The sequence below is a fragment of the Phaenicophaeus curvirostris genome, chromosome 1, assembly GCF_032191515.1.
Source record: "Phaenicophaeus curvirostris isolate KB17595 chromosome 1, BPBGC_Pcur_1.0, whole genome shotgun sequence".
Classification (NCBI taxonomy): Eukaryota; Metazoa; Chordata; class Aves; order Cuculiformes; family Cuculidae; genus Phaenicophaeus; species Phaenicophaeus curvirostris.
Window position 1 is genome coordinate 117,068,957 of NC_091392.1, and position 26,538 is coordinate 117,095,494.

A 26,538-nucleotide genomic window follows, 5' to 3' on the forward strand; every position below is an offset into this window, starting at 1 on the left:
ACAGTATCTGAAGCGGAAAAAAAGATACGCTGGGTTGTGAAAGATGTTTGTTCCATCACCATGGAACTCTCTGTGCAGTTCTCAGGGCATTGCACATGGGGAGGTGACAAAGGATTTCTACATCACAGCTCAGTCTTCTGCTTCTAAGTGGAAGCTGTAGTTTTATGACAAGCTCTTTTTTCTAAAATAGCAGTTTGTTCAAATTGACATCTCTGATAGCGGAAAGCAAGCAATGTAGATTGTGGTACTAGGGAAGATATAGAAGAGAACATTCTCTTATACAGCTCTGGGGTTTTATCCTCCAGATCGCCTAAAATTCCTTCCAAGCAACGTGTTAAGATACTGGTAATGCAGTGACTCAACCATATAAACAGATGGAGTGAGTAGTATGCAGCCAGTGATTCAGCTAATGTACAGCTCTGGAAATTCAAAATTGATTTAACAAGAGGAAAAATATTGAATAGACATTTATAATTTTTCCTTTTCTGAAAGAGGACTTTTTTTTTCCTACTGAACAGAGAGGGTGGAAAAACACAGATGACAACAATAGCTTATCAAAAGGATAGCATCTTGATTGCCACACAGAAACTCCTTGTAGTAGTACTGCACTGCGGTGCCAGTTCTTGGTCCGAGCCCAAGTCCTGCTGTGGGACATGAGTTCTTAATGTCTCCAGCGGGAGTGTTCCCAGCTGAGTTACACAGATCTCCATGATCTAGTTCAAGCAAAGCCTGACATTTATTTAGACTGAGTTAACTCATTAATTTCACCTTTAAAAACTTAAAAGCCATATCCCTTATAAAATAAGTCAAGTATTTTTCCCAGGCTCCTCCTATACCATGCAGAGTTGTGGCTGCAGATGTGAATGTGCTGTGCATGCAAACAAGGCACACAGAGGTTGCTTTTTGGAATGCTTTCCAAACAGCCAGAGGACATCTAAGCCATTGGCATGTCTTATTACATACTTTTTTCCCTTGGAGTGATGAAAGAAGAAACTGGTTTGCTGCTGAGGCCTCCCATTGTTAAGAGATCAGGACTCTAAAACTCACCTGATTTTTATGGAAAACTGGGGAAACCCCTGCTCTATTTAGATTAGTCCAGTCTTATTACTGCAATTACAGTACTTATTCAGTAAGTTATGAGTACAGATTACTGCCACCTGCATGGAAGCCCATCCCTTCAACTCTATGTAAATGTTTCCTTTGAAAGCTTAATTATGGAAGAGTTGCAAAGTACAAAATCTAGACCCTTGAGAAGTCTCGTTCTTCTGAATAGGTTAAATGTGTATGAATGTTGGATTATGCAAACAGCTGTAATATTTAGAACTTGGAAATTAATAAAGGAAGCCAGAGTAAGCCTAATTCATCTAGCAACTGTATGTAGGACCCAGTTTTGCCCTACAATACATTTATGCAATCTTAATATCACTAAATTGCAACTAAAAGTACAATTCAGAAAATAGATCTGGAAGAGCGCTTTGCTCATTTGGTGAGAAGGGATCTTCATAGCTTAGTGTTTGCAAGTATTAGGACCAGCTGTGAGGAATGCTCTTATATATCTGGGGCTATTCCAATAACCAAGAAGGGTCCTGAATCTACAAACATATCTGTGCATGCTTTAAGTAATGACCTGTATTTAACGAGCGTATTAAAGATGTGCAATGTTTGAGACTCTGAGTATTCTGTTATTTGCAGTTGTAAGCCTACATATTATAGAACCTCATTTTTACTTCTTGTAGTTTGCAATTACAAAATATTAAAATGGCATTTCGTTTGCCCTAGCATGTAGCTTTTGCTTTACTAGGGGAAAAAAAAAAAAAAGCAGCACTCTCACCATTGGATTTAAGTAAGTACACCCATACCAATGGAAGTTCATAGCATAAAGTGACATCAGTTGTGTAATAATCATTATCAAATGTGTAGTATGGAGAATTTCCTCATGATTGCTGTCTTTCGTCTTACATATTGGACCCTTGTTGGTTTTTGGAACAGATGAGGGACAACTCAGTTTATCTGGCCAATAAGACAGACAGACAGACAAACAGAAAGAAACAAAGAAAGAAAGAGGAAGGAAGGAAGGAAGGAAGGAAGGAAGGAAGGAAGGAAGGAAGGAAGGAAGGAAGGAAGGAAGGAAGGAAGGAAGGAAGGAAGGAAGGAAGGAAGGAAGGAAGGAAGGAAGGAAGGAAGGAAGGAAGGAAGGAAGGAAGGAAGGAAGGAAGGAAGGAAGGAAGGAAGGAAGGACCTCTTTTCCCTTTTTTTTTTGTTTTGGTTTGTTGTTTTTGGTTTTTTGTTTGCCTTTGAATCACTTGTCTAAGTTACTTCTTCATTCTTTTCCCCTGCTGCTCCTCCCCACCCAGTTCCTTCCGTTTTCTAAATGTTGCAGCATTCCCTCAAAAGCTGTGTAATTTGTAATGCTTTTCTTAAATCTTCATCTCCTGGAGTCACTTCAGCTGCGATATTTTAACAAGTAAGCTTAGCTTTCAAGACTGCAAAGGCTGTAACAGAGAGAACTGAAAAAGCAGAGACCTCTCAACCATAGCTGAGAACTGTGCATTTAGTGAGTTTAGAGATGGGCACCTGGAAGGCACAAGTTAAATCAAGGGTAATTTTTGGGTTACTTTCTTATGGGAACGAGGTTTATGTAGTCATATCATGTAGGTACAGGTTTATTTAGGGGTGTATCCATGTCATTTAATAACATTTGAATGTTTTTACTTACTCCAGTACCATAGGAGATAGGATTAAAGCTGTCAGAATAATTTAATGTGTGTAACTGTCATAAAAATAAGTTGTGGAGCAAGGAAGATGTATCTTGTCTTCTCTGAATTATGGAAATTCCGTAGTGGGAGTTTTCAAGCAACAGCATCCATTGACTGAAGAGAGACCTTATGTACACCACAACTCTGGAAGAGATTTCAGTCAAAGCACAAATGTGTGGAGAATGAGGCTTTCTTAATTCAGGTGTTTGGGGAGCCCTGTGCTTTAAGAACAACGGAGCTGGACCATTTGTGGATGTTATGAGAAGTATAAGAGGCTGAGGAAAGTAAAGGTTGGAGTAACCTTGATTACAAAGGAGAACAATAGATGGGATTACTGGGGTGAGGGGAAAAATGCAGACAAGGAATTTCTATACATATTGTTTGTGAGGGGGGAGCTGGGGAAGAGCAAGTGGCAGTCAGGAAAGGAAAGAAAAGGGAAGCAGGAGAAGAAAGGAAGATTTGAGTTGGGAAAGGCACCAAGAAAGGCTTTGAAGATCACTGGGAGAAGGGTTTATACAGAAACCTAATTAGTTTGAATTTAATCTGCACTTTCTCAGAAGAAATTGGTGAGCTCCTATCCAAAGAAGTGCAGGCAAGGCAGAGAGAGAACAAGGGTTTTGCAGGGAGAATCAAATTTGAAGAAGAGGCAGGTCTGGGCATGGGAAGCAGTTAATTCGAAGCACTGTTTAGTGAATGTGTCACTAATGAATGTGTCAGGTATAATGAGAAAAGAAACCTGAGGTAGAAGAAGTCAGCCTGGGCACATTAGAGGTGTTACACAGTGCAAGAGGAGAAATAAAGAAAGAGGCTCTTGTGAGTAAGACAAACTAAGAGATGTATTTTTTAAAAAAATCTTGTTTCTATAAGGCATTTATATGAACTTTGAGACCCGATTCATACATCTGAGCACTGTGGATTAGTATAGTTCATTTTCTTTCCCACACTCTCTGCTAGGTGTACAAGTTCTTTCTGTATTCACAAGCCTGACATCCATGTGGTTCTGAGCGTACAGTGTAGAATGGTTCGAAAACGAACTCTTGTAAAGGCTCCAAGCGGTCTAGCAAAGGGATGAAATGATGGTTTTATTAGTGGACAAATGGTGGTACTGTGCACAGGGTGACTAGATTCCTGAAGAACGACAGCAACTGTGTTGGCTGGGCAAGGTCTTGACAAAGCCGTTACAGTCCGAGGACTGAAGGCAGACCTGCCTTGCAGGAACGTTTAAGTGGCTGTTCCTATTACCAGTATATTAGCCATGTCTTCTTTAAGTGACCTGCCCCAGGGAAGTGTTCTAGAAAGCAAACTAGGCAGCTTGCTAGTGTTAAACCAACAGGAAGAGTGACATGGACCCTGAAAAAATGTAGGGCATTTACAGGGTTACAGAATAATCGAGTGAATTCCCAGCTGCTATTTTGCAGAGGGTCTACAAAACCTGAAACTAAACCTTCTTTGGTGCCGAGCTGAACTTCCTAAGATGAGACTTGCTCACTATACATCAGCTTCTTACCCTCCCTCGATAACTTTTGCCCTCAAAGAGGGAGGTGTTATTAAGAGGGTTTTTCAGGCAGTGTGAGAATGAGGAGCAGGGTAGAGATGTGAGATCACCTCAGTGAGCTGATCGAAAGGTGTACACTCAAAGCCCTTTTGCACAATAGAGAATCTACAGGGGAGAAACCTTTCAAATATTCCAACAGCAAAGTGATGATCCCACAAGGCACACATCTGTCAGAAACCACATCCCCCTGATTCTCCTGCTCCTTATTTAAGAACACTTCAGGAAAACAAGGCATGTTTAATAGTGGAAAAACAGGAGGGAAGAGCTGTAATAGTACTGTTTTCTTCCAAGTGAAGAAAGGAAGTAAAGTTTCAGTAAAAGAAAGACGTGCACCCAGCTCCTTTATTTCAGACCACAGCAGGACCTCAGAGCGGTACACTGAGGTCCTGGGAACACGTTTTTGCGATGCAGGATCCCCTTCACTCAAGGACTGGAGAAAAGCCTTACGACAGGAGTGTCTGAGGGAACTGGGGTTGTTAGGCTGGAGAAAAGGAAGCTGAGGGGAGACCCTATTGCTCTCTACAACCTCTTAGGGAGGTTATTCTGTCCCTGTACTTGGCACTGGTGAGACCACACCTTGAATACTGTGTTCAGTTCTGGGCCCCTCACCACAAGAAGAATGTTGAGGCTCTGGATCATGTCCAGAGAAGAGCAATGAAACTGGTGAAGGGGCTGGAGAACAAGTCTTACGGGGAGCAGCTGAGAGAGCTGAGGTTGTTTAGCCTGGAGAAGAGGAGGCTGAGGGGAGACCTCATTGCTCTCTACAACTACCTGAAAGGAGGTTGTGGAGAGGAGGGTGCTGGCCTCTTCTCCCAAGTGACGGGGGACAGGACAAGAGGGAATGGCCTCAAGCTGTGCCAGGGGAGGTTCAGACTGGATATCATAAAGAAATTTCTCACGGAAAGGGTGATTGGGCACTGGAACAGGCTGCCCAGGGATGTGGTTGAGTCACCTTCCCTGGAGGTGTTTAAAAGATGGGTAGACGAGGTGCTCAGGGGCATGGTTTAGTGGCAGGTGGGGATGGTTGGACTTAGTGATCCAAGAGGTCTTTTCCAACCTGGTGATTCTATGATTCTAACTGCCTGAAATGAGTTTCTATAGAGGTGGATGTTGTTCTCTTCTCCCAAGTGACAGGACAAGGGGAATGGCATCAAGCTGCACCAGAGGAGGTTTAAACTGGACATCAGGAAAAGAATCGTTCCTGAAAGAGCAGTGAAGCACTGGCAGAGGCGGCCCAGGGAGGTGGTGGATTCACCCCTGGAGGAGTTTAAAAGACGTGTAGACGAAGTGCTAAATGACGTGTAGACGAAGTGCTCAGGGATGTGGTTTAGCAGTGGACAGAGACGGTTGGACTCGATGCTCCCGAGGTTCCTTTCCCACCGAGCGGTTCTGACTGTATTCTGTGCTTACGGCGGGAGCAGGCCCGGGGTCACAGCGTGGCCAAGGACCCGCCGAGCCGCCACGCACCGGGAGGAGAAATCTCCCTCCCTCCTTCTGCAGGTGGGGACCCCGCCACGTCCTCAGCGGTGGGGCGGGGAGACGGGAGCAGCCACTTGGTATCTCCCACTCCTCCCCCCTTTTTCCCGGAGATGGTTTCACCCTCGGGAGGGGCGGGGCGTTCGGGCCCCCCTATTTGCATATTCACGAGGGGAGTCGGGCGGTGCCGCCCGCAGGGGGCGTGGCCTACGCGCTGGCCCCGCCCCCGGCGGTGCCTACGGACGGGGCGTGGCCGCGCGGCGCGCTGTCGTCTCGGGCGGCGCGGGCGCCCATTGGCCCGGCGCGCGTGTGCGCGGTGACGCGCGCCGCGGCGGTGCGGGTCCCGATTGCTGCAGCCGCTTGTCAGTGTGACGAAGATTGGCACCCAAGGTAAGCGCTGTCACTCAAACCCCGCTCCCAGCCAGCCAAGCCGAGCCAGCCATCCATCACGGCGCGCCCGCCGCCGCCGCCGGGCCCGGCCGCACCAACGAGGCGGAGCGGGGGGGGTGGGGGAGAGGATGGCTCGTGGGTGAAGCGGAGGGGGGGGGAAGCCCCGCAGGCGGAACAGCGCGCGGGTTGGGGGTGGGGGGGGGGGCGGCCGCGCTCGGCCAGACTCGGGGCGGGGTGGGGGGTGGGGGGGGGAATAGGGGCGGTGGCGCGCGGAGCGGAGGAGGCGCGCGCGCGGGGAGGGGTGGGGAGTGGGGGGGGCAGAAGCGAGGAAGCTTCTGGAACAGCCGCGCTCTGCGTGTGTCTCTCTCTCTCTGTCTGTGTGTGTGTGTGTTTAACCGTTGCCGCGCGCGCGCGTGGGGGCGCGCCGGCGGGAGGGCGCGCGCCCGCGCTCGGGGAAGGAGGGAGAGAGAGAGAGAGAGAAGGGGCGGCCGGCGGTGCTCGGCGCCGCGCGGAGGGGGACGCGGCGGCGGAGGGGAGGGACGAGGAGGAGGAGAGAGACGGAGAGGGGGCGACGGGAGGGGCCGGGAAGGCGACGTGATGCTTAAAGGGCCCGCGCCGCCTTGGGCAGGCGGGAGGAGCGGGGGAAGCTGTCCGGGCCAGGCGAGGAGGGGGATGCCTGGCCTCTCCCCTCGCCGGGATACGCTGCACCTGCCTCCCCTCTGCAGCTGCCCCGGCCCGGAGGGGGTGTGTGGGGGTGTGTGTGACCACCCTCCCTCAAGGATAAGGGGACGTTTTCCCATTCCACCCCCTCCCTGGTGCTGGCGCTGCGCTTCCCTCCATCGCCGCCTCCCCTTATGTTCATAGAAAGCGGGTTTCTCTTTGCGGCTCGCACCCGGGGCCGTGTGAGCCGGGTCCTGGCGTGGAGGTGGATTCTTCCTCCTCGTTACCCCCCTTATTTATTTGTTGTTGGTGTCTCTTTGTCTCTCGGCTCGGTTGCCACTAAGAGGCTTCTTGACACCTAGAACGAGGCTTCCCGAGTGTATACGCCGCCGCAATTAGCTGAAACTTGACGTTGCCCAAAGGCCACGCTTACGAAGTGTGTAAACAATAATAAATCCAGTGCTGCTTTTACCCTGAAATGTTGCCTCAACTAACCACGTGTCCCGGGTCTCCGTGGGGTAGTCGATAGTTTCCCCTCGTTCCCACAACGCCAGCTGTACATCTTGGAGTTCATGTCAAAAATATATGTAGTTAACACTTCTGCATGATGCTTATTTGTTTAGCTTATTCCCATCTTTTTAGTATTTCTTAGATATTTTTCAGTTGACCTAAATGGGGACGTATAAGTTTAGAGTTACAGTAACAATTTTTTTATTATTTTTTTTTTTAATCTGCCACTGCAGTTGGTGACCCCTTTTGGTCAGTTATGTCTACATGATTTACTAGTAAGGTTTTGGAGAATGAGACTCCAGACTTGGGACAATACCCTCATAAATGAATTTTTATGCCATATTACTTTTTATGCCAATTACAGTTACTATTTTTTGTTGTTGTTGTTTTTTTGTTGTATTGCTGTTAGGAGCTGTCCTGACAAAATTAATTTTTGTCCTTGTCCCTGTTTGGAATATGATGTGTGCATTCCATTAAACAGGTGACTGAAATAGGGAGCATGGACGGTACATTCTGGTCTGTGGATATTGGAAAATAGTTGAGTTAGCACTGCGTGGAGGGTAGCAAGAGGGTGTAGATAATCTTCAGTGTATGCTAAATGTTTCATCTAATTGCGTTTTTTTTTTAAACTAAAGAATTCTTTCTTAGTCTTTACAAAAGCACATGCATATAGTTAGCTTATAATTTTATTCTAGAGCATGCTCTGCACAAAGTTTCACCAGTGTAGGTTGTTTCATTAGGGGAATTGCAAGAACTACAGCTTAAGAAATGTATCTGCTATTCCCTGTACTGTGAATACACTTGGGGATTGTTCCGTGTTCTCTGTCGGATATGAACTGTTTACAGTCTGCTTATGCTATGGCTTTATATCCCTTCATATGGGTCATGAAAGTGATGTAGCTTCTGCAGCAGTGTCAGCGCTAGGGTCTTGTTTAAGAATGAGTCCTAGTTAGTCCCTATTAGAACAAATTGTTGTGATTGTATGAGAAATCCTTCTGTGTATTTCCAGATCTTGTCATCACTAGAGTATCAAGCAACAGCAAATGCATTTTAAGTGCATTTTCTAAATAGCTCTGTAAAATAAAATTGTAGATTTATCCTTTTATGTGTCTGTGTGTAGCCATGTATAATCATTGCGTTAAAGTTTTCAAAAACTTGAGAGGAAAACACCCAAAATATTTCACATTTACTCAGTCTGAAGAAATGTTTTCATGCTTTTTGGTATGTCATTTTTTTAAATCTGCCCGAAATAAGTAATTCTGGTGCTTCATGGGTTTTGGTTTTTTTTTTTAATGTATGTTCTATTTTCAGTTTATTAATGAAGTGCATGGTGTGTTTTTACTGTTAACACTTTAATCGTAACTCGACAAGAAATACATAAAGTATCCACAGGAAAACTTCAGTGTAGGTTTCACTGTTTTCTTATAACATAAGCTTCAGTTAAGTGGTGAAAGGCATAACTCCGTCCACTTCATTCACGGGATAAAGATGGATAGTGTAGGGGCCATTGCACTGCACTGAGACTTGGAGGATGCTGTTCATTCTCATGATCTCCTGAGTGATTTTGAGGCATGCATTTTTTTTTTTTTTAAATCTGCGTCTGTGTATCCTCTACATAAACCAAACAATAATACCTGTCTCATTTCTGAAGTGGGTCATCTTATCCTCTAGTTAAAAGTGCTTCACTGGACTGAAATTGATCTTGTTACTGTTTCCTCTGTGCGAATAGGAAGGTAGCACATGAGAATTCTTCAAGTTTTGTGTATGTTGTTGTTACAGTTGGTTGGGGTTTATCTTCTATTTGGAAATTTCACTTTGACATGTAAAACAGTAGTCTAAATTAAGTAACTTACAGCCTTGATTTGTGCTCTTTCTTAATCTAGGTACAATTTTAAAGATTCGGATTATCTTTTGAATATAAAAATAACGTTTCTAAAACTAAGTCCTTGCAGTGTTCTATTAATGCAACTGAAAGGAATTTAGAGTGAATGAAATGTGTTTTTCCTAAATACTTGAGTCTTACAAAGTGGGTACGCCTTCTAGAGGCTGTACTTTCTTCTTCAGAGTTCTGCTTTCTGACTGTTATTTTTCTCATACTTTTCTCTGTACTGTAAATTCAGTACTGTAATAAAGTCATAATAATTCTGATTGCTACCACAGCGAGTTTAAAAGTGTTTAGAACAGTTCCATTTCCTGGAAATGAATAACTTTTCTGCTTTTATTAAACCCCTTGCTAATGAACAACGGTGGATGATCCACAGAACCACTGCTGTGATGGTGGAACTGCTTGTTCTAATGGCTCTGTTAATGTCCTGAATGAAGAGAGATGTAGTCCAAATTGTATTTCAGAGTATTATGTAGTGGTCTAGGAGCCAAATGTTACCTCTGCAAAGCTGGCACATGTGTGAAAGCTTACAACAAAGCACATTAATATTTTTATTTTGGTGTAAGTACGATTGAGTTATTTCTTGTGTGAAATTTAAAATTCCACAAACATAATTTCCCTCTTGCAGCAGCTGGTTGCTTCAGTATCACTTGTTAAAAGAGTCTGTAGGTTTACAGATGTTCAGTCTCAGAGGCAGAGGGGAATATTTTACCACAGTTCAACGCTGTACAAAATATGAAACAACTTATTGCTTTTCTAAGCAAGAGGATTCCAAGAGCAAGGAAAAAAGCTGCTGGTAGAGTTCTTTCCTTTGCTTACTTGATGCCAGATGTTACCAAAGCATTTTACCCAGACCATTGTGGCTCTCGCCAAGATAACTGAGTGCTGAAATACTTGTGTTTGTTAGCAGGTTCTTCATTTTGTTCAGTAAGATTGCTTCATGTCATAACTGTAGAACCCGTGTATCACCCAATGGAACTGGCATGGAGTAGAAAATAATGACACCAAGAATCTGGAAATACCAATCTTTGTGTATAATGTAGCACGGACATGCTTTGGTTAAATTGATAAAGGGCAGTAAGTTTGTTCCCCTGGCAGTAGCGTATTGCTGCGAGGTCGTGAATATTCCTGAAGGACAAAAATGACGTTGTACTGGAAGTGGAAATAAAACTTGAGTCTGCTTGTCATCGCATGCTTCCTTGTCGTCCTTCATATGAAAATGCTTGTTTGCTTTTAATACAGCAACTACTCCAGGCCATGTTCTTCTATATTCTTTTTACTGCCTAATGTGAGTTGCCAGTTGCTGAAGATGACTGTTACATACCAGAGGGCATTCAGAGCTCAGGGACAGATACAAGGTGATTTTGAATGGGCAACGCAATAATCATGTATTGTCCCTGAGTCTGCTGCACCTATGGGTATGTAACAGTCATCTTCAGCAACTGGCAATCAATTTAGGCAGTAAAATAGAATATAGAAGCTTACTGCTGGTATACTGAAAGAGGGATCTGTTTTTGCTTTTTTTTTTTTTTTTAAATTACCAATTTCAATTCATGTTATTTGTGAGCTTTTGGAATTGCCCATGTGTTTTCTTGAGGACAGAGGAGGCTAGGAAATGTGGCTATAATTCACATCCTGCTTAGCTTTTTTTTGAAACTACATGGCAAACAAAACAAAGGGGAAAGGATATTATAATGCTTATTACTGAAAATGAAGTCCAAGTCTTTTATATTCAGAGGAAACAGGCGATTGTGAAACAGAAATTGGAGTGTTACACATGTTTAATATGCCTAGAGAATACGAGAACGGAAATGTGTGTGCTATGTTTTATAACTGAAGAGCCTCCAGGTCAGTCGATGATCACTTGATTTATATGTGTTCTAGCCTATTTGTGTGTGTTCTAAGCCCTGATAGTAGCAGGGGTAAGGTTACCTGTTTGGTTTTTTAATTTTATTTTTAGATGTTGTTTTCAGTAGCTTGCTTCTTAGTCATACTGAAATTTGCCATGATGAGTATATTTGAGCAGGGCTAGTCCAGAAACTTTGAGCTAAAATGACTCAGCATATTGAAAATTACTTTTAAGAGAAAGTAACTATCTTAATTGGGGCGGCGGAGGGGAAGAGATGCTTGCTTGGTTTATTTAAGAGGATATCAGTGCTTCGGTTCTGGAATTTAGCATTACAGAGGATAGGGGGGAAAAGAGCGTAAAAATTCATACAGATCATATGGCTGTTCCTCTGGAAACTTCAATTCATAAGCTCTTGAAAAATTAGTTCATGCCTGTTACTTAGCAAATATTTATTAACTAAACTATCTGAATATTTCATGTAACATAAGTATCCTCCTGTCTGTTGGTCCTTGCATGTCACCTGACTGTGCAGTCTTCATCTGGACCAAGTAGTTAAGCATGATGCATCCTACAGCAGTAGGTGATGGGTAAGTTTAATCCTAAGTAGTCTTTATATGTGCGTCTCCTTCAACCCCAGTGTGCTGAGGTAGCAGTTGTACTTGTGGAGAAATGGAGCCTAGTATTTGGCAAGGGGTGGGGAACAGAGATTGAAGGTTGGTGCAAATGTAGTAGGCCCAGGAACCTGAAAAGGGTGGTATTAGCAAAGTTCAAAATGTTCAGAAGTGAGGGAACAAGAGAGGGCAAGAGGTGAGTAAGTGGACAAGCTGTACAGTGATATGGAAGGAAAAATGGGGAATAGTAGTAGGAGGCTGAAAAGCAGAACACAGACAAAGTAACAGAACATGAAGAGCAATGGCAGCAGGAACAGAAGAGGCTGTAACAGCACATTTTCCTTGCAAGAACTAGTTAAAGTAATTGCTTCTGGTTCACCATTACTAAGGAATTGTGGACAAAGTGGAGCAGGAAAATAAGAATTTTTATTTAATCACCATTTCAAAAAAAAATTAACAGTTCATTTTAGGGTCTAAACTTGGTAGGAAAACAGAGTTATTTGTGTTCAACCAAACATTAAGAGTCAAAAGAGGGAAGATTCTGGAAAAGTTACTGACTGACTGGAAACAGATTTGACAGAAAGCTGCAGGACCAGGGTTATGTGTCACTGTAGTTTACTCAGCTTATTGACAGGCTCGTTACTTATAAAATCAGAAAGGGCATACAAATGAAATAATTGACAACGGAGCATCTTAATCTTGGTGGAAGTGATTTGGTGCCAAAAATGTGTAGAGGGGATTTTTCGTATGCATTCAACATCTAAAGTCCATTTTAAATGCAGTTATTAGTTAAATAAAACTCTTCATCCTTTAGCTGTAGTTCAGTAGCATTAGGAGTTCAGTCTTTCATAGAAAGAATCATTAGGGACCTTTATGGTTTTATAATAAAAATATTGGGGAAAATGACATATGCTTATGTAAACTGCTTGCTAACATTGTAAAGTGTTCAATAGCAGTAAAGGCATATTGAGACTGGTGGTTATTCTGTGTCTTCTTCATGAAACCACAAAGTATAAACACAAAGCAAAGTTAATTTCAGTCATAGTTTATTGGGTGCTAATACAAATCATCATTAAAACAGAATTTCCTGTTGCTTTGGTTTAATTCGCCTCAAAGGATATGGTAAAATGAATGTCTCTAAAAGCAAGAGATACACTACGTGCTTGTGTGGATATTCCAGAGGCTTCAATGGCAAAGGAATGGAATTGTCTTGCACGTTTGCAAACCTGTTGTTTCTCCATGTGGGGAATGCTGGGGAATTGTAGGGAGTTCTCTGTCTCTTTATTATTTTTTTTTTAATGAAATTCTGTTTGAAGAAGTAATTAAATATCATTAAGTAGGAAAGTTGTACCAGAATCGGTTCCAGCTGTGGCACTGCTTCTGTGTCCTCTGATATTTATAGGGTTTTGGTAGTCTCTTTAGGGTAATGCTCTTACCATGGTGGCAGCAGGGCAGATGCTGCACTATCTTCTTGATTTTTTGAAGGTGTAAAATGTTACCGTGACAGCACATTTGGCAAATACTGCGGGGGGAGGAAATCCTTCTCTGTGCTGCGACAAGTAGATATGTGTGAGGATTCATTATGTGTTTGCTAGGATTCCCAAGCAGGGACTGTATAAAGTCCTTCACTTTGTAGTGTTAAGAATACGGAAGAAAAACCCTAAAGGAATCTTCATTTACTCTGTGAATATTGGGGAGTCTCTCAGGGGTCTTGCAGCAGTTAAAGAAGGGAGGAAATCTTTCTTCCAAGATTTCTGTTTAGTCCACTTAATTCCTTACTATTACTTTATGGAGCTAATAAAGCAAGGTCACATTGCAGCGTGAAATGGGTAGGAGCAACTGAGATGCTGCAAGTTTTTTGAATTAGAGGATCTTTCAATAGAAGAATGAGGTTTTTATTTCACAGAAGGTTAGAAGAGCAACCTGAGGTTTTCTTTCTGCAGCATCAAGAGCTACCTGGAGGCAGGACACGTAGCATACTGAGGTGTCATGATTTTATGATGAGATTGGATAGGATTTCTCATCTTTATCTTCATTGTTTTTAAAAAGTACTATCGTAAATTGATGATTACATAAACCATGAACATGACCCATGATTGTGCATGTTTCCCAAGAAATATGCTGGTGTAAACACACAGGATTTATACGCATTTGAGCTCAAGTTCTTCAAAAGACCCATATGCCCTTAATTCTGCTTTTGTTGTTGGATCATGAGAAATTTATATTATCTTATGCATCCTTAGTGTCCGTTTTATCACAGTTATTGCACATGTAGTTTTAGCTTGTAAATAGCACAGTTTTTTCTAGTATTTTTTTTCATAGTTGGTGCCTGCAAATAGGACAATTTCTGGAATGCCTTTAAAATACCAAAAGCAGAGTGTAGATGAAGAGTGAATAACTGAAGGAACCCAGATCTTTTCATGAGATGGTTTGTTGTTTGGCATGCTGTGTGACATTGTGTGGTGATGCTTGGAAGACGGTCTGTGATACAAATACTTAGTATGGCTTGTTAAGTTTTGAAATGGGGCAATGAGAAAAGAGGGTGTTAGCAGAATTAAAGGGACAACAAAGCAGTACATACAGTGTTTAGAGCTCTTGCTGAATAAAGTCAGTATTACACAGTGTATGTGTTCAAAATCCTACCACAGAGAAAGCTGATGACAGCTTGTAGTGTAGCCCGTATTTCTGAAGAAATTTAACTTTAATGGTGGATTTTAATTTATTTTTAATTTTCAGCTTCTTAAAGTATAATATAATACGTATCTAGTTTTTTAATGCAATCTTGTGATCATCAAGATTAATATTATGGAATCATAGAATGACCAGGTTGGAAGAGACCCAGAGGATCATCGAGTCCAACCATTCCTATCAAACACTAAACCATGCCCCTTAGCACCTTGTCCACCCGTGCCTTAAGCACCTCCAGGGAAGGTGACTCAACCACCTCCCTGGGCAGCCTGTTCCAGTGCCCAATAACCCTTTCTGTGAAGAATTTTTTCCTAATGTCCAGCCTAAACCTCCCCTGGAGGAGGTTGAGGCCATTCCCTCTTGTCCTGTCCCCCGTCACTTGGGAGAAGAGGCCAGCACCCTCCTCTCTACAACCTCCTTTCAGGTAGTTGTAGAGAGCAATGAGGTCTCCCCTCAGCCTCCTCTTCTCCAGACTAAACAACCCCAGCTCTCTCAGCCGTTCCTCATAAGGCCTGTTCTCCAGCCCCTTCACCATCTTTGTTGCTCTTCTCTGGACTCGCTCCAGAGCCTCAACATCCTTCTTGTGGTGAGGGGCCCAGAACTGAATAGAGTACTCAAGGAGTGGTCTCACCAGTGCCGAGTACAGAGGGAGAACAACCTCCCTGGACCTGCTGGTCACACCGTTTCTGATACAAGCCAAGATGCCATTGGGCTTCTTGGCCACCTGGGCACACTGCTGGCTTGTGTTCAGTCGGCTGTCAACCAACACCCCCAGGTCCCTCTCCTCCAGGCAGCTTTCTAGACAGACTTCTCCTAGTCTGTAGCACTGCACAGGGTTGTTGTGCCCCAAGTGCAGGACCCGGCATTTGGCCTTGTTAAACCTCATGCCATTGGACTCTGCCCAGCGGTCCAGCCTGTTCAGATCCCTTTGCAGAGCCTCCCTACCCTCCAGCAGATCCATGCTTCCACCCATCTTATTGTCATCCACAAACTTGCTAAGGGTGCACTCGATGCCTCCATCCAGGTCATTGATGAAGACATTGAACAGGGCTGGACCCAGCACTGAGCCCTGGGGAACCCCACTTGTCACTGGCCTCCAGCTGGATTTCACACCATTTCCCACCACTCTCTGGGCCCGGCCATCCAACCAGTTTTCCACCCAGGAGAGTGTGCGCCTGTCCAGGCCAGAGGCTGACAGTTTGTCAAGCAGAATGCTGTGAGAAACTGTGTCAAAGGCTTTGCTGAAGTCCAGGAAGACCACATCCACAGCCTTTCCCTAATCCAGCAGCCAAGTCACTTTGTCATAGAAGGCGATCAGGTTAGTATATCCATAACTTCATTGCACCGTCACCAAACAGTAAAGGGAAAAAAGCGACACAAAGTAAATCTCATTTCAGTGCAGCACAGAACTGGTTTTTTGGGTTTTGGGGGCTGTTTTCCCAGGGACATTGACAGCATTGCTGCTGTATATTAACTGTTTAGCAAAATCTGTGTAGTGCAACTCCATGAGGTTGCTGTTACATTCCTGAACAGGAACATCATCTTTCTAGAAGTATAAAATTCTAGATAATGACCTTGTGAGTATGTAAGATAGAGGAAATGAAAGCCACCTTGCTGCTGAATGAGGAATACACTCTCATTGAGCACGGTTTTAATAAACTTGTAAGCATCAACTTCATATTGATTTGTTTGTTTTAATTTTACTGTATATCTCTTTGTTGTGAGATTGATGTAAGTAAATAAAAACTGCAGCAAAGATATTGTAGACCGAATCCCTGATGGCATGTTGTCATATACTCTCTATATATTGCTTCATTATTAATATTTGAATCAATAAAAACATAGATGTCTCTTGATCTTAATGTCTGCTAGTATTTGTGTATGAGAGTGTATGCAGACGTCTGTTTCTTACTAGCTGATGTGCAAAATGAAAGAATGACTGAGAAGAGAGTTCTATGCCTGGATGAACAAGGTCATGTTTTAATTGTGGTTAAATCTTGAAGTGTGACACGCTTTTTCAGTGACAAAGCAAGTTGCTGTTGACTTTGGTTGCATAGTTCAGTATCTTCCTTGTTACGATAGCATGACTTTAAAGCTTATCTGCAAGAGGAGTAAAAGAAAAAAAAAAACACATTGGCAATAACAAGTCCAAGTTTAGGCTCCAAAGTGCCTTGGTTTTGGTCTCCGTCCTTTAACAGGTGCATCTCCTCCCTGTTCTTTCCTCTTCCAAGGTGTACAAGAGGACATAACATGCAAGCTTAGATCTGTCGTGTTTTCTTGTCCATTTTAAGGTAGACTGTAGTCTTAATTGCTGTTGAGTATCTCTTGGAAGAAGGCAATATGACTGCAGTGTTCTCCGGCTCCTTCTCAGCCAAATCTTTTCCTCTGCGGCATCTTTCAGCTGGGCCTGTATTTCTTCAGTGTCTCTCTTTCTGACCTCTATCTCATACGCTGTCTGGAAAGTTGCTGATTTTCAGAGTTGCAGCTGAATGCTTTGCTGGCAAAGGCTACTTCTTCATATGCAAGAGATTTTTGACTGACCGTATCTGGCAGCAGTGGCTCAATTGATTCTTGATTGCAGTTGTTTGGGTGAAGGGAGCAGGTTTTTCAGATTTGCGATGGTGAGGTAGTCCTTTATGTCTGAGCAGAGACAAGGGATGGATAATCCCTCTTTATCTGGTGGCGATCCACATTCAGAAGATGCTATGAATAGTGTGAGAAGTCCTCAACTTGAAAATAGCCCAGTAAGTTGAGGTGGGTGAAAGTGAGTACCAAGATTATAAATGATAAATAGTGTGTGAAGAAGGGAATAAGAGGGCCTACACTGTCTTCTCAGGACACAACTGAGAAGTTGCAAATATGAGAGAGACTCATTCTTTGGGGACACAGGTCTTTGACAGTTTAAGAGAAAGTGGTAATTACTTCTAATGTGTCATCTGCCCCTTGAGACCTGAAGACCAAGTGTATCAGTTTGGACTGAAACTCTTTCTAGCTCAGTATTTCATCTCCAACCAATGGCTGAAGCTTGTCTTGCCTTATAACTCTGCAGAGCGTCTTCCCTGCTGTTTAGAGCTATGATTCATGAACCAGAGATGGAATCTCTATTGAGTGGCCCTTAACACTTTGACTTTTTGTGAACTCATCTGAAAAACATTACTTATACACTACGCATGGATATATTTTGGTTCTCAAATCTGAATACCAGCTTCATCTCACTTTCAAAAGTGTGTGAGTTGTTCTCATTGGCAAAACTGAGAACACAGGAACTTTGTGTGAGAAATGGAGATAATCTGACCCAAGATCTCAGCCGTGTGTCTTAGCCATCATATAACTTCAGATGGCCTTTGTGCAGCATCAGTGTCTGAAACTTCCCCTAAGATAGTTTTGCAGGCTTTTTTTGAAATTCTTTTAAGCAATTTTTGTCTTCTAAGTACGTTTTCACAATCATTAGTACTTTTAAAAAATAATTTTAATATATCAAACAGGTTCTCTTAAATATAAGTAATTTTGTGTGGCAATTTTTGAAAGCTTTTTAAAACTGCTGAACAATCCTGTAGCAGAACCTGTCTTCACAGAATACTTGATCCTAACAATGGCTCACTCCTTGCTGTATTCTGTTAAGCTTTTATCATGTGGTAGATTACTTGATCATGGCCATCATTAGAATACATTCTATGGTAAAATCAAAGCATGATTTTAAAGGAGATATTTTAAAGGAATAATAATAAAAAAAGGCTTTGAGCTTTCTGGGTCTCATGCTTAATCTTTACAACATGGAGTTATTCCTATTTGCATTTCATAGTTTTATTTTTGGGCTATGTCTTGTCTAGTCTGTGCAAGCAGACACTGAGACAGAGGGAAAAATATGAAGGCTGAACAGCAAGTGAGTAAGCTGTCCAAATGTAGTCTTCTGTTAGAAGTGTCAGCGAAGATGAAGATAAAAATGGAAAATGAATGGAATAAGATGAGGAAAAGTTCAACTGATAGCATGGGATAGCATAGCAGGTGTAATTAGAGAGTATTAAAAATGAAAAACAAAACCCCTGTCAGTTTATTTAAACTTGGAGGGGGAACTACATAATAAATCAAAATATTTTCTTCAATTACATTCAGTCTCAAAGTATGTTCTGTGTTCTCTCCTTCTGAATGTTTCACTGTTGGTTTTTAGGTTTCTGTCCTTCACGTTGTACATCATTTGGATCACTCTACTGGAACAAGATAATGTTGTCTACAACCCATTGAAGGAAAGGGGTGAGCAGCTTTCTTATGGCCAGTATTTTATCTCCTTTAGAAAGCAGTGTGCCCTGTAATCAAACATCATTATGTATTTTAATGAAAAGTGAAGCCAGTCCTAGGTACTTCTCATGTGTCAAACAGACTTGCTGTTTTGATTTTTCTTTATTTTTAACTTTGTTTGTGAAGATAAGGATCTTATAGAGCAACTGCCAGGACTAAAGTTAAGTAAGAATGCACAAATAGCCATACTAAATCTGCCAGTCGTCCATTTCTCTCTGAAGGACTTCAAAGAACCTGTAAAGGGGAAAATTCGAAGGAAAAGATTACTTGTTAACAAGTCTGCTGGGTAGTTTCTTCACAACAAGTTACAGTTCTGGTTAGTTTATACCTTGAGGCATAACTGTATCTCTTACAAACATCTGTTGTGGCTTGTATATGTTAAAAATGATATTACTGAACTCCAGCAGCTTACTTACACCTTATGTTAACATTACTGGGTGGTCCCTTTGCTCTTAATTCTGAACGATTAAGTAGAGCAAGTGAGGAGTGATGTGTGTTAAGTGGTCGCGTTGTGTACATGTTTTAGCTCACTTTCAATGACTTTGCTGAGATACTCCTTAACCTGCACAAAGTATTCGCATTTCTAATTGTCCCTCTTAATTTAGCTTCCTCTCTATGTTTTACCTTCATACTTATTTTTATTAAAGGCTTGATATTTTTTTTTTCCTTTTAATTGGTTTTGCAGAACACAATGCTTTTATAAATTCCCTTTCACAGCAGAATCAATGGAGTTTCTGATTACAGTTCATACATCAGCTTCCAGTTTACATGACCTTAAACATTTCCTTGGGTTTCCCTCACGTTATTTTCAAAATAAATAGAATGAGAGTTAATTCTGTTCTACAAGAAGTAGACTGACTGACTCTCTCAGCCTCGGGTTATGTTGTTTTATTTGTAACTCTTTGAATATAACACAAACTCATATTTTTCCTTCTACTCATGATTTCTTTAACAAAGTATAATTGGCTTTTTTTAAAGCTAAGTTGCCCAGAAGTCATGTGTTCCTAGGCTCACTTCGGATACCTTAGGTAGTGGTATTTGGTATAGCTGTGCTGGTTAAAGATGGTCCCGCTGTGTGTTGATAATCACCATGCATGAGCCAGAAATTACCACACTAATAGGTCAGCCAAGAGCAAGGGTTGTATGAGTGCAAAGCAACGTGCCTCAGACAAAGTCAGCTGTTTTACATCATAGCCACCTTTAACAGTGGGTTGAACTAGCCTAGCTGACTGTGTAAAAAGGATCAGAAATCATTCATGTGTTCCGTGAGCTCAGTGGTAGAGCTGTGGAAGTAATTAGCTCTGGCAGGGTGGCAGATATAAACATCTGGGAGCGAAACCAGCTTCATTTAGTATCATTGTTTGCAGAATGAACATCTGCTTAGGCTGTGTAACTACTAGCTAGAACTGAGTGCTCTATCTTAAATTAGGTTATAAAAGCCAAATGTGTAAATACCTTTTCAGTTATTTTTCTTAAACTTTAACTTACTTTGTTTCTTGCCACTACTGGGTAATGAGGAGATGCTTCTCTTTAGTGAACCGAAGTAATTCCTCAGTTAATTGCCTCAATCTGAGTATGTGATTAGCTCAATTTGTTCTTTATTTGCAGTAGTTGTCTTCACTAAATCTCATCAGTTGCTATCTTGCCTAATAGCTTAATCTTCTTCTACTGTAATTATAAGTCAGAGGGGAAGCTCTTACGGGAAATAAAGGATATACCCATGTAGCATTCTTTCCAGCCATCCCCTGGGAGAAAATAAGGCAAAAAGTCCTTCTTGATGAAATAATCTAGGGATCTAGCTCAAAGCTGTGAACCCCTTGCTTCCTTTGTGTGGCCTGGGAGGTTTCCATATGTGGAATGTCTCTTCCTTATGGAAATCTGGAAGGAAGAGTCTGTCCAGTTTGTCTGATTCTCCAGAAATTCTTGCCATTTACTGTTGTCTTTGCAAGCTTACATGTGTTATCTTTGTTGTTTCCTTCTCCATGTTGTTCTTTGTGTCACTACTATAATCTCACATCCTTGCTAACTTTTAAGACATTCTTCCTCTTCTATGACTATTTTTTTTACCTGTTAATTCCTCGTTTCCAAGAACTTCCTCTTTCTCCCACAGCTAAACAATTTCTCTAACAATCTTTTGTGAGGAACTTCTTCAGATTCTAAACTAATCGCTAAGTAGTGCTTACTTTTCTTTGTTGATCTGTTCAACCTCCTTTTGTTTTGACTGTAGTGTGGTTTGTGCTTTGGATATCACAGTCAGAAATGAATTGTGTACATTTTGAGCAGGAAGAATGTGTCCTCTTAAAGTATTTTGAAAGATATCTCACTTTGCTATTGTGGCAAATCCTGATTTAAGTTTTAAATGATTAAAAGTATTTTAAATATTGAATGATTCATATTGAATGATTTTTTATGAATTTCATAAAAAAATTTAAATCTGAAGAAATACTTCTATCAGTGAGTGCGTTTATGTTGCTCCCTCTTTTAATTTATTTTGTTAGGGAAATCAGTAATATATTTTGAGTTTTAAAGAGGTGTTCTGTTGAGATAGATAGACAAACCATTAGACAAGCTATTAGAAAAACTCTAAACACAGTCTTTATTTTTATCCTCTGTAAATTGTATTCTTAAGGAAAACACACTTTAGCACAGGAGTTCCCAATCTGTAGCATACCTTTCAGCTACTATTCCACAAGCTACTTAAGATGATATGGGCATGTTGTCTACAAATAGAAACTTGTTCAACTTTGTAAGCATGTGACCCAATGCCAGAACCAAGATCTGTTCTGTCTGCTTGTATTTGTGGATCCCAAGATGCTTTTGAGTGTGTAAAATGGCACACACTCACAGCTCCATTTAAGCATGAGTGAGTGGAAGTCAAGAACCCCATTTGTAAAGGAAGTCATGCTTATGTCATCCTGGTGAACTCTGATAAAATTGCTGTCACGCTTGGGAATTGCACTTTGAGTAGAACTGATGCAAAGTAAGGCTTGAGAATTGTCCTGAGCGGTTAGGTTTGTCTCTGTGCCTGAAACTCAGTAAACAAAGAAAGGAATCTAGAAATTTATTCCCTGTATCCGAAATGAACCATTTTCTCAAAACTGTTATAAACTGTAGCAGAAAATATCCAGAAATGTAAAAATTGCTCTTCAAAATGGTCATACGCTGTAGAAGTATGCAGTGGTGAAGGAAAGATTTTAAAATAGTTGAAAATTTTGTAGTGAGTACAAGGTAAAGAGATTTTTTCACATTTTAAATTGATGAAAATGCTAAAATGTAGTTCTTCGATAGTGACATAAGGGGAAGAGAGCAGAAAACCTGGATTAATACCTGGATGTATTCTTTTTGAACACGAGCTCTGTCTTTTTTAATATGAATATTTTTTATAGTAGCTGAACATAAGGACTCCTACGTGTCATGGAAAATTGAGCTCTATGGTAGTATTTAGTGGTTATAGCTCAATGAATGACATGATTTCAGTTGTAATGGCTGCTAATCTGACAAGAAAATGACATGTAAATTAGTAATATGATGGATAAACTATCTGGTGGCAATGCTTTACTTTTTTTTTTTTTTAAATTACTGGATGTCTGACTTTAAAAAAAATGTTTAACTCATCTGGCACCAAACTCCATCTCATGCTTAGAGGGAAGAGCACACATAATTTTACTTTTGTTACGAATCCTAATAAAATTAAAACCTCCCAAAGTATCATACGTATATGAAAATGACACTTACGAATTTCTAGGTCACTGTAGAAACTAGATAATTGCATGGACCCAGTTGTTTAAAAGTTGTTAGATATTGTTCTGTTCTTTGCCGAGCCTTAAATGATTTGGATGGTAGATTCCTTATGTCAGAAGTGATTTTGAGCTGTGGTTTCCAAAAGTGGTTTCAGGGCTGAAATTCAGAAAATGGGTTTCTTTCTCATAAGTAAATATTCCTTAACATTTCTTACATTTGATTTGTTCATCATAGACAATTATTATTTCAGTTACAATAATGCTTAATGTGTTGTTAGCCTTTCCAAAACACAGGAATATAACTCTTTGCTTATTTCCAATACTCTGTATTTCCTTAAAAGAAATTAGTAAAGTAGTGTAAAAATAAATGCTAAAGTTTCATTGAAGTTTGTGTATGTAAAAGAACCTCAGCCCTTTAATAAGAGTCCTAGGTTAAAATATAAAATGACACAGTGAACTTTCTGCTGATGAAACTGGTTGCATTTTCCAAATTTTTTTTTTCTGACAAAGTGCACGTAACTATCAAACTTCCAGATTTTTTGGGCAGAGGTGTACATGAATCTTTATCTTTATTAATAATTTTTTCTCCATCTTTTACAACTGGATTCTACATGGTCACTTCTGTAACTTACTTTTCTCTCTTTTTTTTTTTTTTGAAAGAATACTTGTTCATACTTATGATGGTTTGACATAATTAACGTTTTATTAACCATGATGGCAACACAGACATTAAGTATAGACAACTATCAAGATGGACAACAGGTAAGTGTGTTTTTCTTTCTCTATGAACTAAATACTGTTAGCAAGAAAAAAAAGGTAGTCACTTTAATGCTTGCTTTGGCATTGTTTAAGTATCTGTTCTTGCTTTACAAAGAAGATTCTTTAAAGTGATAAACTACAATACTCAGATGCATGTTAAAGGCTTAGGTAATTTTTGCTTGACACTGCTTAACTTCTGGAAGAGTCATTAGGTAAGAGGTTTTCTTCTGAACCTACCCTAGATGGTTTGTGTATTGTAATGTTTCTACTTTTAGGAAAATCATAATATTTTGTGTATATGATATTTTGGTGTTCTTGGGTGTCTGGAGTTGTAATACATAGATTATGTTTATGCAGTCATAGACTTGTTGGTCTTGAGCAAGTAGTTGTCTTGAATTATATGCTACTTTGACTACATTTATGTTGATGGCATTATGTTGCAGGCTGAAAACTGGTAAAATATTTCATTTTAATTAGGTTATTGATTAGAGTTGCTAATTAGAAGGCTGGTCAGTAGATTTACAATTTCTCATTTCTGTTAGCAAACGGCTGGAATAATGAAACATTGTCAGGAATATTTGATGTTTCTTTTTTGTACAACAGGCTGCATATTGCAACAATTTGAATTGCTAAATTAAAATGCTGTTAACTGGAGACAAGTCATGCCCTGGCATGTGCTCTGAAGACCCATTTTTACTTTTGTCAGCCCTAAGCAATAAATTCAAGCATTTCTGTCAGCAGGTGGCAACAGTGGTGAACAGTCAGAAGAAAAACAACAACTTTTCCCATCTCTTATAAAAAAAGATGTTTATCTGAATGCATTCTGGGATTATTGATTTTTGTGTTTTTTGCTTATTTTTTTGCAATTCTAATTTCTCTGCTGTCCCCTACCTTACATCTTTTACTTTATTCCCCGCAGCAAAAACATGCCATCCTATGACACGTCAGTGAAAATGGTATATATTTTTGTAAAGAATGAGTTGGGAGAGATGATTCTCTTTCTGTTCTTCTGTGTGTTTGGGTTATTTTTATTTTTATTTTTTTTTTTTAAATTTTAAGCTCTTGGTGACCAGGATAGACAGGTGCCTGCTGCTTTCATTGTTTGGAAATGGTCCACAGAAAATTGCTGACAGTTTTAAGTGAGCTATTTCCTCCTTCTGATGAGATAACTGAACATGCTCTTTGCCTTCATAATCTGCAGATGTATGGCTCAAAATTTATAGTCACTTAAATCATCCTCTTTTATTTTTCTCCTCCTTCTTGTCATTAGCCAAGAAATGTATCCATTAGTCACATAGTTGTTTTGCAACCATTCTGGTTTTACAATGATCTATGCTTGCTGAAGAAGCTTTTTGCAAGGCAAGCTGCTCTCTTGGGTAGGATATGCTGGCATTTTCTCAGTTTCTGAGGGCCTTGGCCCTGACAGGTCATAAAGCACAAACCCTTTGGTTCTCCCAGACATGTTTGGAATAGTATAAACTTCTTTTGCTTATGTTGTGTGGAAGTAAATTAAATTCTGTCAGTCAGGTTCTCTAGTAGTTTCTGGAGGTCAGCCCCCGTCTTGTAGGGTTCCTGTGTGTGATACGATACATATGGCTCATGGGGAAAGAGGAAGGAAGATTGCATTCTTTGCAGTTCTCTTCTACAGGTGTGAATTCTGGCTGCTTGCTGTTACCTACAACAGTGTCTGTCATCTACTTAGGGTTAAAGTCGGAAAAAGAAACCTGCAGTGATTTTGCGTCATTGTACGGATGTTGTCAGTGCACAAAGGGGAGAAAACTAAGGAATTTGGGTTGCAGGGTGGAAACCATGACATTCAGAGGTTAGGTTCCTTTAAGACCATTTAGTCTGAAAGATATTTGTGTGGAGGTGATGGGAAAACCACTTTGGACACCTTCAAAGCACCTTAAAGGCATTTTCAGGCATCTAGTGCAATTTAGGAGGTGCTCAGTAGAAGCCTTGGCTCTATGTTGTGTTCTCCAGTAGTGGCAGATTGTGTACCTGTGTTAAATGGATTTGTAGAAACCATTACTGCTGTTTTCTCTGGTAGCTTGATATTCCTGAAATAGTTTATTACTATATGTAAATTTGAGTGGTAAAGGTCAGAGGACGTTATGCTTCTGGTAACTGAAAGATTGGAAGGACACAGAACATTTCAGTTCAGTAAGAAAATGTGCATTTTGATGGCGAGAAGAGCTTCAGGGTCTATTTTCTTCAGTATCTTGATATAAGTTATAGTAAGAAATAAGAAAGAAACTTAAGAATAGAAGCTTTCTTTACTGTTGTTTTCATCTTAAAGGATTTTTATGCAAACAACTTTGTAAATTTTTTGATGCAATGTATTCTAGCCTATTCCAAAAGTATCTCTTCAGGGACAACATACTTGAAAAATTTACTAGTATCTGTCATTCCCATTTTAAAGCGGAGGGCTGAAATTTGAAGTGACCTTTAAGCTACTCATCAAAAAGTGTCAAGGATTAAAAGAGGGGTTTTGTTCCTGCTACAGCTTTTTGAGTAACTGCCAAGTCATACCAACCTTCTGGCAATTTAGTAGCCTTTTACGTTGCTGTTTCCTTAGCAAACAGTAAACTTATTTTATGTCAAGCATACAGATTTACTTATAACTTACTCTTTTTCTGCAGATGCCAGTAGTAACAGAGTTAAAAACTGAACAAGATCCCAACTGCTCTGAAACTGATGCAGAAGGGGTGAGTCCTGCCCCTGTAGAATCTCAGACTCCAATGGATGCAGACAAGCAGGCCATTTACAGGTAGTAATGGACTCGTGTTCTGTCTTTTGAAGGGTAAAGAATAAAGGATTACTTTTTTTTAACTAATAAGTAACTTAAAATCAGATGATCTCTTGGCTAACTTTCTCAGTAGATTGCAGGGAAAGAATGAGATCAAATCAGCTTCACTGTCAGTCTTCAGCCAAGAAAAAAGCTTCCCTTTATTGTGGGATTCTTCAGTTTCACCATAGTTTTAAAGAAGATATAAGAGTGGCTGCCTTTAAAGGAGAAGTGAAATGTAGCAAGCTACTTGGGCTGTTGAACTATGGTCAATATTTGTTATACTGTAGTTTTTATCTTCACTGTGAGCTTTTTTTTTCTCTTGTTGTAGTGAGGTCAATCTTTACTCCCTTTTCTTTAGTGGTAATGATATTTTCCCCAGTAACTTGCTCAAACTGAATTAAGTATTGATGTTTAAACACACTGATTTGAGATTTTTTCCAGTGTTAAGTGCTGTGCTAAGCAATTTGCTCAGTTTTGGTGAGGTTAAGTGTTTGTTCAGTTTAAGCGCTTTAGAAAAATGTAATTATTACCAGTTTGCAGGTAAAAACAAAAAAAAAACCAACAAAAAAAAA

General features: G+C 40.6%; 1 protein-coding gene across 3 annotated transcripts in view; it reads left to right on the forward strand.

Annotated features, from left to right (window-relative positions):
• Positions 1-6,055: 6,055 nt before the first annotated feature.
• The window catches only part of PKNOX1 (PBX/knotted 1 homeobox 1), a 50,183-nt gene continuing 29,700 nt past the window's right edge, over positions 6,056-26,538 (forward strand). Inside the window, exons 1-5 of one of the 3 annotated variants that reach the window (XM_069872561.1) lie at positions 6,119-6,177; positions 11,634-11,668; positions 18,549-18,631; positions 23,077-23,178; positions 25,818-25,945. In XM_069872561.1, coding sequence (XP_069728662.1) covers positions 23,128-23,178; positions 25,818-25,945 — 179 coding nt within the window. In that variant the 5' untranslated portion in view covers positions 6,119-6,177; positions 11,634-11,668; positions 18,549-18,631; positions 23,077-23,127. Of the gene's footprint in view, positions 6,178-11,411; positions 11,669-18,548; positions 18,632-23,076; positions 23,179-25,817; positions 25,946-26,538 lie in introns of those variants that run through there. The other 2 variants (XM_069872546.1, XM_069872551.1) reach the window with 2 other exon arrangements.